Here is a 15,376-nt window from a genome sequence, read left to right as displayed (position 1 = left end):
CATCAAACAGACTGTTTGTGACTGAGCATAGCCCAACTCTTACCCTTATCTTAACCTAAAGCCAACATAACTCTTCAAATAAGAAAAGCACAAGAACACACACTCGCAAACTGACTCTGCGGTCACAAGCTTCTCTGTTTCATAAATCTGCAGTGGAGCTAAGGGATAGATCGTTTAGGGGCTCAACATACAGCAGCAGCCTGACAGTGACTCATGCAGCAGAACTCCATGTGCCTCAAGTACATAAAAAGTTTAAGAGGGAATAATCTAAAAGCTCCGGTTATAATTCTCACCTGATGTGTTACAGGAAGAGTGAGTTCACTGTGGCGCACCAGCTCAGCACACCAGCCCGAACTCCTTCACAAATCCATAGAGGATTTGCCCTTTTTTTGATGAAGCTCAGCTACTCATCTTAACATTCAGAGATTGTCCCACTCTTTTTTTTTTTTTACCATCTACACTTTATATTTTTTAAAAACAGATTATGCATTCTCCAAGTTTACCATTTTTTAAACAGCGGAACCTGTTGATACTGCGTGTTTTTCTATCCTTAAAGATGCATAGGTTGAAAAATGGAATTAGCACCATCGGACAGTAGCCCATCTCCCGCCTACCTCATCATCACGCAGAATGAACACTAAAATGAAAAACCGACAAGAGCAGAATCGTGCAACAAAAACGCAGCTATCTCCTTTTAACCAGCTCCTGTCTCTTTCGTTGCCACCATTGCTCAGTTTTCTGCCAGCCAGCTGCCAGCAGATGAGAAGTACTGATGCTTCATCACTGCAGAGACATCCTGTCTGGGATAATAGAGTTGCTGTCGCCTGACCCTCTTTTGGCCCCACATGTAAATATTTGTCATGCCCTGCAAGCTGAAGTGCACCGCTTCCCCTCCTTTGGAAAACAAACCTATTATTATCTGCTTTTTTTTTTTTAAACATATGATGACGGGAGTGTTTCGGGGCTTTATTGGTTGTGTAAATCCAGATGGGTTCATCCTGGTGTGATGCTATGATATAACCGAGCAAATGGTTTTAAAATGACATTTTTGGACTGATAGAAACCAGGAGATTCTGGAAACAGTTTCAAATGTTCACATTTTACCATTAGGCTTTTTTTTATGTTTCTTTGTCATCCAATAAACCTCCCCCACCCCAAAAAAAGAATTAATAATTATCAAACCTTTAGCTTTGTGACTAATCTGCCACTTAGGTTGAATCACTGTGTTATTCACCGCTGCGTGACAAATCTCCAACAAAGGACCTTTCAAGAACTAGAGTGGTTTTTAAGAGGCTTTCAAATAAGCAGGAAAAAAACAGGAAACAGGATTCAGTAGTATTTTAAAGATATTAATATCTTTAATCGCCTAGGTAGAGTTAAACTAAAACTCATCTCATCTGATGATCACTCTGAAGCTTTTTACCCCACTTAGCAGAGTAAGCGGCATATTAATGCTTACTATTCTGTGCAGTTACTTATTCCAGTTTAAATTTATAGCTAATTACATCTCCATTCTCTTACAATGAATGAGATTTATCTCTGCTTCAGAGTTTCGAACCACTGAGCTGCCTCTCTCTACAGCCTGCACATTTTACATCTTTCGCCGCGATGCTCCCCATCCCCAGTTGGCAGATGACTCACTGAATGTATATTTATCAGAACATACATGCTTTGTCTTTCGTAGCCGACTCAAAATTTAAATGAATGTGATATAAATCTGCTGTTCCATTCCCTAGCACACATCTGCCCTCCAATCATGTTTAATATAAGATTAGCTATAATTAGATTTGTGGCTTGCTAAGGATTTATTCTTGTGTAACCCGCTATTGCTAAAATATAAAGGTCATTGCATAGCTCGAAGACATCACTTAATAATGATGGCTGCTGCTGTTCAATGACAAATCTTTGTTCTAAATGTAAACACAACAGTGCTTCATTCAGATGATGTCAGCCAATACTCAATACCAGTGCAATATCCCAACATGTGTCGCCAGTTGCCATTTCAAACTGCAGTCAAGTCAAGAGCCAAGAGGAAAATATTCATCTTCAGACCCTTTCCTCTGTGTTCCCTCAAAGCAAAGGTGGCTGTTGTAGCCATCGACCCATCCTCTTTCGGGGAGCTTTGCCTCGCGGGATGCTGGCCTCTGGATTGCCCCCTTAAGCCTCCCTTCATTAGGGTCATTGCTGGGAGAGATTGAAGTGGGGAGAGTGTTTGCTCAGTAAAGCTGCTTCTTAAAGCCATCACAATCCTGAGGGGAAACGAGGGATTAGACTAATGAGGACAGAAGATGGCTATCATCTGTGAATAACTGACCTTGACAACACATTATTGATTTGGGTATTTTAGAACTGAATACTGTAGTCTCCAGTGACTGATTATCATGATACTGGAGTTTACATGTATAACCTATATGGTATATGGATGGTTCCCAATTGATGTGTCGAGGCTCGCTGGTTCCTTAAGAAATTTTGTAATTTTGGGTTAGATTTTTCTTTTTAAACATACGTACGTACTTACATATGTAAGTTATTTGCTCTGTTGAAACCCATTTTAATATACTTAACATAATTTTGAGCATCATTATTTTTCATGTTTTTTTAAAATTTATTTCCAATTAATTCATTTCAATTCCGTTTTTTTGTTTTGTTTTGATATAGTGCCAAATCACAACAACAGTCGCCTAAAGGCGCTTTATATTGTAAGGTAGACCCTAATACATACAGAGAAAAACTCAACAATCACCCCCTATGAGCAAGGAATTCTTCAAAAGTTTTCAATCTGTCATGTTTCACAAAGAATGAAATACACACATGCAAGTACTACCAAAAACACAAAAGAAAAACTCTTTGCTGGAGGTCAGTTTTAGCTAACTAAAATTTAAGCTGTCACCTTATATCAGCTCACCTTATATTTATTGCAGCAAGATTTGCCAACAGGAGCAAGAACTCCAACCCATGTCCAGTGGTGGTGTACAGTTTGTGTTTGTTAGCTAGATCATTTTCTGACTCACAAGCCAGGTGCTCAATATTGAAGTGAGCAGGTTCCATCTTTGACTCAAACACTGTCCTCTCTTTTATCCAATAATGAGTAGCCTGCATCAGAGCAGATACACCGGCCATGATGGGATAAAGACAATTGATGTTTGTGTGAGGGATTAGCAGTGTTTGTTTTGGCATAAGAGATTAATGATATATCATGTACTTTTTCCAAAGAGAAAAGGAAAAAACAACAGGAAAATTATATAGAGATGACAAGGGTGGCACAGACAAGTAAGCTTCCTAACAACCAATTTGAATTTCCTTAATTTTCCACTGATTACCCATGTTATTTCTTGTGGAGGAGGCAAAGATGATCAGACTTTTTTCATGTAAATGTGCTTAAGCTACAGAATAGCAGGCAGGACAGTCAGCATTAATGATGTTCTCTCTAACATGACACTGCCCTCAGTACATAGTAACCAGTGCACATTCATTTCATGTATGTAGCAGTGTTTGTTTAGCAATATGTATTCGATATTCTAATTAATAATGAGAAACCAAAGAGCCAGTTGCTGTCGATTTAGTCTGAGCAAACAAGAAGGAGGGAAAGAAGTTTTCTTCGCATACCGCAATCAATAGATGGCAATAGAAAAATAGTCTGTGCCATCTTCCTTCATTTTGTTTGCAATGGACCAGATATACACAACAAGCTGAATAACGCTGTTGTATCACTAACAAAAATCAAAAAATTGGGACACCGTTGTCTTCAGGATTGCTGACTCACTTTTGGTCGAAGCTGGAGTTATAAATGAGAACATGCAGCATGTAAACATGGGGAAAACAGGGGATTCCTTGAAATTGTGTTAAATCTACATCCCTGCTCTTAGTTCTTTTGCCTCTGGTTTAAGAAAAAGTCCTGTTCACACTGAGACTTTTACATTAGATTACATTTTTTAATCTATTATTCTGTTTGTTTCACCCACAGTACCCGTGCGCAGTCTCTTCAGGTTGACTCGGTCCAGCGGTGGATGGAAGACCTCCGTCACATGACGGAAGTAGAGTGCATGTGTGTCCTCCAGGCCAAACCCATCGGGGTAGAGGAGGACTCTCAGCAGGGAGAGCTGATTGTGGGCTCTGGGGTTAGTGCAGGGGACCACGTGGCTAGAAACAACTTGCAGACGCTCCTTCGCCGAGCTTTGGTGGTCAGCACAGAGCTAGGAAAGATGTTTCAGCGGCTGGAGAAGGGACGCTGGCAGAGGGTCCACAGCACGGCTGTACGGGCAAACTGCCATGTTCGCTCACTGGTACATGAGTACAGTGCAGCTCGAAACACACCGCCGGAGATGCAGAAGGTGATGGTTGACTTTGAAAATTAGGTTTGCATACATAAAAATGTGCCCATTTTACAGTAATGAAAAAAACTGAACAATGTTTCTTTTTAACTGGAGCTGTTTGACATAAGCTGAGCTTACATTACTGAACATTATTTGCTCATCTGTTATCTACAAATACCTGCAGTTATACCCCACTGACAGGCCATTTATGTTTAGAACTGTGGAGGTCTGACCACTTAAATGTGCATGTTTTGTTGTAGTATGAGAAGTCTTTGCTGGAAAAGTGTATGGAGCTGACTAATATTACAGAGAGGTAAAATCTACAACGTTAATATGCAGTAATTTAAAAAACTCCCAAACAAATACTTTGTTTTTCTAAATCAAACATTTGATTTGCACCCACAGGTGCCTTCACACTGACGATGAATTCTTCCTGAAATCCATGAGGGAGGCCATCCATGAGATCCTTACAGATGTCAGTGACTCGTTCAGCAACATGATTGACATGGCTTTAGCCAATGAGATCCGGGTATGTAGTTTCTGTATTTGCGCATATTCCGTTGTGTGCTCTGCAGTGTCATGTGTTTATAATTTTGCTGATAGGTTGAGGTGTTGCTTTGCCTAATTTATAATAGTGTTGTAATCAGTGGTGTAAATAATTCAACTCTGAAGTAAGAGCCAAACAATCTCAGGGTTGAATTTAGCAAAGTTTGTTGTTATGGAGTGATCAAAAGAAAGAAGAGAGTTTTGGCGATGGGGAAGACCAAGATTTCCACAAGGACCATACATAGTTTGTGACTTACAGTTAGCACGAGGAGCCTGATCACCACGGCTACTTTCAACAACAATCTGGAGAAGAATGTGAGCTTCAGCTGGTCCTTAAGTACTGGATGGAAATGAGTGAATCCTAAAAGGTGTGTTCGCTGAAGTGTGGAGTCCCACAGCAGAACCTGCCCATCTCCACCTAAGAGTAGGCTGAGAGGAAAAGAACCAAAGCAAAACAAAACCCTAAATAGCCTCCCGATTAATAGATCATCGTTACAGTGTCATGTAGATAAATAATTTTTGTATAACTAAAAGAATCAAAGAGAACTAACAGGCTCATTTCAGACAATTTAAAATATAAATGGAAAGAAATTGTAATTAAAGTACCTACACATACCTACCTACTGGTAAAATGCTTCCACCTGGTGGTGAAGGCTATCATTTAAATTTTGTGGCGGGTAATTGCAACAAGTGCCTTTAATCATGGTGTACAGTCCTGCAGATACTGCTGGCTACTCTTAGTTCTTTTTTTTTTTCTAGACAGAGAGTTAGGGGCAACACGAAAAGTTGCCAGTAATATTATGTCAATCAACCAATCAGTCAATCCTATAAATGCAGTCTATTGTTCTCTGTCCCACTTTAAGCAACACTGACTGTGATGCCGTTAAAACAGATACTGTGTATAGTAATATTTTGGATCCAAGCACACACACACACATATATATGTATATATATAGTTACACTCCATGTTTGGGTCAGATAAGAAGGAGAGAAATTGTCCCTTGATTGTTGCACACTTATAGAAATAGACTTAGAAATGCCTGTCATGTTTGTGCTATCCAGTGGTTGTATCGAAATAAGATGACACAGCTGACACCATAACAGTATTAATGAGCCACTAGAAACAGATTTATGCATCATGTCGTTAAAAGTGATGATTTGAAATGTGTTGAGTTGTGAATAAAATGATAAAGATGTCAATTTCCTTGCAGGTTCTGATCAAGCAGATTGAATCATCGGACAGCCTTCATACCATTGGTAGTGCCATTAGCAACCTGCTGTCCCTAACCCAGGATGGACCTCAGCTCTGCAGCATCATTGCCAAGGTACTCGGGACATAAAAATAGACTCTATGCTATCCTTCTTACTACATTTAGAGAGCAACTGGGACCTTGCTTCATTTTATTCACTCCTGTGGAAAGTCCACCTATACCGATGTTTGTCATTCTAACCAGCAGACCTGGGATTGCCAGCTATCTTATTATACATGCCTCTATAAAGCTATTTCACTGTGAGATAAGAAACGACAGACTGGACAGCAAGTCTGTATTGGCCATTAGTTAGCTGACCGCTTTCAGGATGCTTTTGATAAGACACTTCCTGGCCCACTCATACACACACATACACGCTCTTTGCAGCCAAATTGTCAGATCAATACTGTCAGCTCTCATTAGTCGTAAGTATTGATTACACATTCAGGTTGCTCAGGTGTCTTTACCTTTTAATCCACTCTCGCTTTTTTAACCAAGCTCCAGGGCTAAGAAAGTAAAGCCATGTAAAAATGAGGCTGTTTCTGCAAAGCAAGTCAGTCCCCATGGATATCGTTGAGCTTTGCAGAAACAAATTAATGTTTACAGTGTGGTACTCTTAAAAGCTAACAAAGGCTTCATAGCAATCATACAAGGGTACATTTTCAACCATTTATATCTAGTTTAAAGATGAGGTCGCCTTAAGTGACAGGTTACAGGTCATCTTCACTTCACCGCCACATAAATTATCTGAATATGTGGCATAATGCTTAATTATACCAACAGCCTGTCAAGGAAGTCTTTGCTCCTGTTTCAGTGCTCCAGGACCCAGTATTATTTTTTCAGTATGTCATTTTTGCAGTATGGCACATATTTGATTGCATGTAGTCTATTTATGCAATTTGCTAATTAAGCTTTGTGATCATTAGATAATAACTTAGCACTCCACTCCCCTCCAAACACCAATCTCAAGGCTTCAAAACTGGGCTTTACAAACCAAAGGATAATGTCACAGTGCCTACATCCATCCTTAAAATACAGTCTATGTTCTTAACTTGGTGTGTAGCAGAGCTGGACGAACCATCTCAGAGGAATCCTGAAACCCACCATAGCAAATAATTTGCTTTCAGCTATATGTCTATTACACTTTCTCACACACCCCTTTGATGCATAACATCAGCTCATATTTGAACATTTTGCTCATTACAAATTTTCCACTGCTGCTGACTTCACTCGTGCACTGAAGAACAGCAATTAGCCATTTAAATGTCTGGGTGGGGACCTGACATTTCCACCCTCTCCATCTCTATGCCAGTGTCTTTGTTGATGGGCTGATTTTAGTGTTAGATAAAAAGATAAAAAGGTTAAAAAATCAGATGGGTGGACTCCCATGATGTTAAAAATCATTGTAGCTATCATACAGCTTGAGCCAGTGAGGTACCTTAAAAGAGGAAATAGTGTGATAATGATAACTTGTAATTTGCATGACAACAGGAGTAAAGATTTGCTGCTTTTGCTTAGTTATTGGTTGTTGATGGTTGTTGTTGTTATGTCAAGTGTCGTACTCTAAGATTTGTCATGGAATCATCACATCACACATAATATAAAGTAAATAATCGGTTTGTAAAATCTGATGTAATCCATGTGGTGCAGGGGTGGAGTCTAGCCTTTAATGCAGGTCCTGTGACCCAACCCATGATTACACAAATGACTTGACTACACAGTGGGAGCAGTTGTGGCTCAGGACTTAGAGCAGGCCATCTAATAATCAGAAGGTTGGTGGATCCAGTCTGCATGTTGAAGTATCCTTGGGCAAGACAATGAACCCGAGTTGCCTCTGATGTGTCCATCGGAGCGTGAGTGTGTGTGCAAATATTAGGTACAGAACACTTAGGTACAGAAAAAGCGCCTGCATGAACGTGTGACTGGGCGAATGTCATTTGTAGTCAAAAGTGCTTTGAGTGCAGTTACAGTAAAAAAAAAACCACTTTATAAGTACCAGTAGGTAAAGTGCTGAACCTACAGGGTCAGCACAGCCAACCAGTAAATCACTGTGGGTTTTTCACTATGAGTTACTCCTTTGACACACAGAAAGTCATTTGATCAATTGTAATATTTTAAGTTGATTATAGAAGCTGTAAATAAAATGTACAGTGTTCAGTACAGTAAGTAAATCACATGTATTAAAACTGTGCGTTTCCTCAACTTGCAGATATTTTATTGAACCTACACCTGAGGAGGATTTTTTAAAAAGCGCTGCACAAATGATTTAAATTGAAAATATTAAAAAATATGTGTCAACAAATTATTGTCAAGTCTATCAACTCTCATGCCCTGATTTTAATAAGCCATTATTTCAAAACATATTAAGTATTTTTTTTCTCTCTTGTGATTTCAAACCCTTGTAGGTGATGTTTTTCCAAAGCACTTCTCAGTAATTGACAGCTTATCAGACCCTGAGTATTTACGCCATCAAGGCTGATTTGGGACGGTTGACTGCACACATCTGTCATACCAAACAGATCAGAACAAATCATACAAATTATCGCTGAACACTATTCATGCCTGCCTTTAGCTCATGACCCACTCAAAATGACAAAACAAACAAAATAAATGCCCACCATATTCATCTAAAAGCATTATTTATTCTTTAATCCATCAAATTCAAACTATTTTATTTTCTTTGGTGTTTTAGAGATGAACCATAATTATACATACCTACCTTTTTATAGTCATTTACATTTTTTATATTTATATTTTCTGCATGTCTTAGGAATAAAACACATCAACCAATACAGTAACAAAATTCAGCAGCCAGGCAGAAAGAGCAGTTGTCACGGATTTAGCAGTGTCTGCAAAGCTGGATTCAAGAAGTGTTTAAAGTTAACGTTTTTAGAGCATTTAAAGCACCATCTTGTGCCAGTATAGAACGTGACATCACTAGGTTGTTTGGTTGGTTTGCCACTGGTCTTTAAGTGATGACATATGAACCCTGCTTCCAGGTCCAAACTACTCTGCGTTTAATAAGGTTCTTGTGTTTTTAACACGTTTTAATGCTTTGTATCTTGTTCTATTTAATCTGAACAAGCCCCTAAAAAAGGCAGTGATAATTGTTGGCCTCGCTCGGTTTTTATTACCACTATTCATTTTAAAGCTCAGTTTTTAAAACCTTCTGATGTAACTACAGGGAGTGCAGAATTATTAGGCAAGTTGTATTTTTGAGGAATAATTTTATTATTGAACAACAACCATGTTCTCAATGAACCCAAAAAACTCATTAATATCAAAGCTGAATGTTTTTGGAAGTAGTTTTTAGTTTGTTTTTAGTTTTAGCTATTTTAGGGGGATATCTGTGTGTGCAGGTGACTATTACTGTGCATAATTATTAGGCAACTTAACAAAAAACAAATATATACCCATTTCAATTATTTATTTTTACCAGTGACACCAGTATAACATCTCCACATTCACAAATATACATTTCTGACATTCAAAAATAAAACAAAAACAAATCAGCGACCAATATAGCCACCTTTCTTTGCAAGGACACTCAAAAGCCTGCCATCCATGGATTCTGTCAGTGTTTTGATCTGTTCACCATCAACATTGCGTGCAGCAGCAACCACAGCCTCCCAGACACTGTTCAGAGAGGTGTACTGTTTTCCCTCCTTGTAAATCTCACATTTGACGATGGACCACAGGTTCTCAATGGGGTTCAGATCAGGTGAACGAGGTGGCCATGTCATTAGTTTTTCTTCTTTTATACCCTTTCTTGCCAGCCACGCTGTGGAGTACTTGGACGCGTGTGATGGAGCATTGTCCTGCATGAAAATCATGTTTTTCTTGAAGGATGCAGACTTCTTCCTGTACCACTGCTTGAAGAAGGTGTCTTCCAGAAACTGGCAGTAGGACTGGGAGTTGAGCTTGACTCCATCCTCAACCCGAAAAGGCCCCACAAGCTCATCTTTGATGATACCAGCCCAAACCACTACTCCACCTCCACCTTGCTGGCGTCTGAGTCGGACTGGAGCTCTCTGCCCTTTACCAATCCAGCCACGGGCCCATCCATCTGGCCCATCAAGACTCACTCTCATTTCATCAGTCCATAAAACCTTAGAAAAACCAGTCTTGAGATATTTCTTGGCCCAGTCTTGACGTTTCAGCTTGTGTGTCTTGTTCAGTGGCGGTCGTCTTTCAGCCTTTCTTACCTTGGCCATGTCTCTGAGTATTGCACACCTTGTGCTTTTGGGCACTCCAGTGATGTTGCAGCTCTGAAATATGGCCAAACTGGTGGCAAGTGGCATCTTGGCAGCTGCACGCTTGACTTTTCTCAGTTCATGGGCAGTTATTTTGCGCCTTGGTTTTTCCACACGCTTCTTGCGACCCTGTTGACTATTTTGAATGAAACTCTTGATTGTTCAATGATCACGCTTCAGAAGCTTTGCAATTTTGAGACTGCTGCATCCCTCTGCAAGATATCTCACTATTTTTGACTTTTCTGAGCCTGTCAAGTCCTTCTTTTGACCCATTTTGCCAAAGGAAAGGAAGTTGCCTAATAATTATGCACACCTGATATAGGGTGTTGATGTCATTAGACCACACCCCTTCTCATTACAGAGATGCACATCACCTAATATGCTTAATTGGTAGTAGGCTTTCGATACAGCTTGGAGTAAGACAACATGCATGAAGAGGATGATGTGGACAAAATACTCATTTGCCTAATAATTCTGCACTCCCTGTACAGCCCAGCCCATGCAGCAGTATATTAATGACTAACCTTATATTGTGGATAGATTATCTCAGTTGTTCTCCTAACTTGGTCCGTTTACACCATCCTGCCATGCAATGATATTAACTTTTATTGAGTGGAAAAAGTTAGCATTCATCCTCCAGCTTCAATGTGTTTACGTTATGCTAACATAGCTGTCTTGCTAGCCATCACATAGCACATCATTATATACCAGCTAGTCCAACTTCAGTAACCCTACAAACGTCACTGCTGTTTAGTTTTCTGTCTTCATTTATGTTGGAAGTGATAGCAGAGCTGTACGTTTTAATTTTTTCAGAAATCTCTCAGTCAGAACATGGTATATCATGCTTAGGTGGAAACTAGTGAGCTAACTTCCTGCTAACTTCTAACTCTGTTAAATTTAATAAATTCTGTTTTCATGGATCACAATTGTCAATTGTCATTTTATTAAAGATGAAAAAATTGAATCAGTTTGTAACTCTCAGTGATGCCGCAGTATTTGTTTGACTTTGGGACCCGAAGCAGAGTTGGACCCTGAAACGGCTAATGACGTCAGACTTAAAGACCGGATGGACTCACATTAGTTTATGTTAGCTAACTGATAGGACCGATAACTCAGTGGAAAACAAGGCAATTAAAACTGAAAAGAAGCCTAAAGAGGTCAGTTTTGTACTGCTTGTGGCTACAACAATGGCTTTTATGTTAAAAAAAAAAGAAGAGGATATACCGTCCACTTTTACTTTCCGTCTTTAAAGCAACACGTTTTTCATTCTTTACTAGCTGCACTCAAACTGGAAAATCCCCCTGTTTGCTGTAATGTTTGGGTTTCTAGAGCACTTTACAAATGAGGACTGTATGGAGGAGAACCTGTTTGAGTCAGGTGCGCTGTATTAGACTCCATGGTGTAAGGCAAGGCAAGGCAAGTTTATTTGTATAGCACAATTCAACAACAAGGTGATTCAAAGTGCTTTACAGAGACATTAGAAACAAGAACAAATAAAAAGCATGATTTAAAATTGAATAAAACAACCAAATAAACTAACTAACTAATTAACAAACAAACAAACAAACAAACAAACAAACAAACAAACAAACAAACAAACAAACAAACAACAGTATATAAAATCAAAACAGATAAAATCAGAACAGTAGATAAAATCAGTAGTTAAATGTAAGTTTTGAAATTTAAGCTTAAAGTGTGGATTTGGTGCTTTATTCAAATGCAGCTGAGAACAGGTGAGTCTTCAACCTGGATTTAAATAAACTGAGTGTTTCAGCTGATCTGAGGCTTTCTGGGAGTTTGTTCCAGATATAAGGAGCATAAAAGCTGAATGCAGCTTCTCCGTGTCTGGTTCTGACTCTGGGAACTGATAAAAGACCGGATCCAGATGACCTGAGGGATCTGGATGGTTCATACTGGGTCAGGAGGTCATTGATGTATTTTGGTCCTAAACCATTCAGAGCTTTATAGGCCAGCATCAGAACTTTAAAGTCTATCCTCTGACGGACAGGCAGCCAGTGTAAGGACCTCAGAGCTGGACTGATGTGGTCCACTTTTTTGGTCTTAGTGAGGACTCGAGCAGCAGAGTTCTGAATGAGCTGTAGTTGTCTGACTGATTTTTTAGGTAGACCTGTAAAGATGCTGTTACAGTAATCAAGCCTACTAAAGATGAATGCATGGACTAGTTTTTCCAGGTCCTGTTGAGACATCAGATCTTTTATCCTTGATATATTCTTGAGGTGATAGTAAGCTGACTTTGTTATTGTCTTAATGTGTTTTTCTAAGTTTAGGTCTGCATCCATCCCTACACCCAAATTTCTCGCCTGGTTTGTGGTTTTTAGATGTATAGATTGAAGTTCTCTGGTGACCTGTAATCGTTTTTCTTTGGCGCCAAAGACTATTACCTCAGTTTTGTTTTTGTTTAGCTGGAGAAAATTGTGGCACAACCAGTCATTGATTTCCTCAATGCATTTACCAAGAGCCTGTACAGGGCCTCGGTCTCCTGGTGACATTGTGATATATATTTGTGTGTCATCTGCATAGCTGTGATAGTTTATTTTGTTGTTGTTTATAATCTGTGCCAGTGGGAGCATGTAGATGTTAAACAGAAGGGGTCCCAAGATGGAACCTTGGGGAACTCCACATGTGATACTTGTCTGCTCAGATGTGAAGTTACCTATTGATACAAAGTATTTCCTGTTTTCTACGTATGTTTTGAACCAGTTTAGTACAGTTCCTGAAAGACCTGTCCAGTTCTCCAGTCGTTTGAGTAATATGTTGTGGTCAACTGTATCAAATGCTGCACTGAGATCCAGTAAAACTAGGACTGACATTTTTCCACTGTCTGTATTCAGACATATGTCATTAAACACTTTGGTCAGAGCGGTTTCAGTGCTGTGGTTCTGTCTAAAACCTGACTGGAAGGCATCGTAGCAATTATTCTGTTTTAAGAAGTAACTGAGCTGTTGAGAAACTGCTTTTTCAATGATCTTACTTAAAAACGGGAGATTTGAGATCGGCCTGTAGTTGTTCATTTGTGTCTTGTCAAGATTGTCCTTTTTCAGTATAGGTTTGATTACAGCAGTTTTTAGTGATTCTGGAAACACACCTGATAATAAAGAAAAGTTGACGATCTGTAACAGGTCTGACTCTAAAGTCTTTGAGACCTTTTTGAAAAAACTTGTTGGCAGGACATCTAAACAGCAGGAGGAGGAGTTCAGTTGCTGTTAATAGGTTGAAACTGTTTCATGGTGTTTAAACAGTTTTTTGGTGGACACAGTACATATCCTGGATCTGCTGTTGATGTACCAATTGCTTGTCTAATTTTTTGGATTTTTTCAGTGAAGAATTTGGCAAAGTCATTGCAGGCCATGGTCGAATGAAGTTCAGCTGCCACTGACACAGGAGGGTTTGTTAGCCTGTCAACTGTAGAAAATAAGACCCGAGCATTATGGCTGTTTTTAGTGATGATGTCAGAGAAGTAGGACCTCCTTGCATTCCTCAGTTGTAAATTATAATTGTGAAGTTTCTCTTTATAAATGTCATAATGAACCTGGAGGTTTGTAAGTTAGCCATTATAAATGTGGTGTTTCATGTCAGCTTTAATACTGAGCCATGTGCCACACCATAAATCAAATAGCAGCTGGAACGCTGGAGAGTGACTGTGTCATGATGTGCACGCGAATTTGCATCCTCAGTGTTTGCCTACTGTCATGATAGATCTCAATCTAAATTTGTCCATGTTGGCAGACTTGTCATATGTGTGTCCTTGCTCTGATAGCTGTAAACTGCAAGGCGTGTAGAGCATGAAATGGCAATAACTCAGGCCTGGTGAGAGCCAGTGTGTCATCAAAGCTCTGTGGGTAGAAAGGGGGCTTAGAAATACTGTAAATCCCATGAAGCTCTCTAATTTGACGTCCCTTTTAGGATCAGATGAAAGATACCTGCCAGTCTCCCTTCATTTTCATCTTTCTCATCCCTTAAAGCACAAAGTCTTTCTTTCTTTCTTTCTTTCTTTCTTTCTTTCTTTCTTTCTTTCTTTCTTTCTTTCTTTCTTTCTTTCTTTCTTTCTTTCTTTCTTTCTTTCTTTCTTCTTCTTCTTTTCTTTCTTTTTTTACAAACCCTGCTGAAAACTGCCTGTAGTTGCATGTTTGGTGTTTACAAGCGAAACAAGCCCAGAGAGCACGACTCAGGAAGTTATAAGATGGAAACAGATTATACACCGTGTAGGGTTATACATGCAAACACGCAGATAAAGAAGCATTTTCCAGTGAGTAGTCAAGTTTCACTTGATGTTATTGCAACAAGAACCAAAATGCGTGAGTGTGAGAACAAATGTGTTCTGTGGGCTTAATTTAAGAGATGGGGATGAAGTCAGTGGAAGCAACAAGTGCAAGTTGTTTGTCAGAGAAAAGAAACAAGCCAACAAGTCTAATAATCTGTAAAAGAAAAGTCTGTGGGGATGAAATAATAGAAAGGTGCTTCCACCAGAGAGTGACGATTGTCTGAACAAATCTCTGTAGTCTGTTCCTCTGAGCCATTTCTATTTATTTACTTTTTTTTTTTTTTTTTTTACAGTATATTAAGAAAGATCACAGAAGATCTATGAATCTTCATCCAGTTATGGTACTTTGCTTGAAACAAGACTAAGGCCTACAGTTTTGTGTCTTTTTGTTAGTAGGTGCTAGTATTAAAAAACTGAAGCAATATAGTTTTCAGTTTTATTAAACCTGCTGCCAACAATACACATATTACATTCAGTTAATTTAAGGTAGATTATATTTTGGGAAGATTATGCAGGATGGTGGCAGCACGGTGGCAAGGTGGTTAGCACTGTTGCCGCACAGCAAGAAGGTCCTGAGTTCAATTCCACCATCCTTTCTGTGTGGAGTTTGCATCTTCTCCCCGTGTTTGCGTGGGTTCTCTCCGGGTACTCCGGCTTCCTCCCACCGTCCAAAGACATGCAGCTTGTGGGGATAGGTTAATTGGATAATCCAAATTGCCACTAGGTATGAAT

At 39.3% G+C, this 15,376-nt stretch overlaps 1 protein-coding gene across 3 annotated transcripts in view; it reads left to right on the top strand.

Moving 5' to 3' along the window:
- Positions 1-15,376, top strand: part of insc (INSC spindle orientation adaptor protein) — a 59,290-nt gene that overhangs the window by 27,521 nt on the left and 16,393 nt on the right. For all 3 annotated transcript variants that reach the window (XM_085412911.1, XM_085412910.1, XM_085412909.1), the window contains exons 3-6: positions 3,965-4,331; positions 4,574-4,626; positions 4,719-4,842; positions 6,071-6,184. In XM_085412911.1, coding sequence (XP_085269037.1) covers positions 3,965-4,331; positions 4,574-4,626; positions 4,719-4,842; positions 6,071-6,184 — 658 coding nt within the window. The remainder of the gene's footprint in view (positions 1-3,964; positions 4,332-4,573; positions 4,627-4,718; positions 4,843-6,070; positions 6,185-15,376) is intronic.

The sequence above is a fragment of the Rhamphochromis longiceps genome, linkage group LG7, assembly GCF_057381845.1.
Source record: "Rhamphochromis longiceps isolate RC_006_pf linkage group LG7, R_longiceps_female_GT1.1, whole genome shotgun sequence".
Classification (NCBI taxonomy): domain Eukaryota; kingdom Metazoa; phylum Chordata; class Actinopteri; order Cichliformes; family Cichlidae; genus Rhamphochromis; species Rhamphochromis longiceps.
Note: the sequence above shows the minus strand (reverse complement) of the source record. Positions and strands in the feature narration are given on the sequence as shown.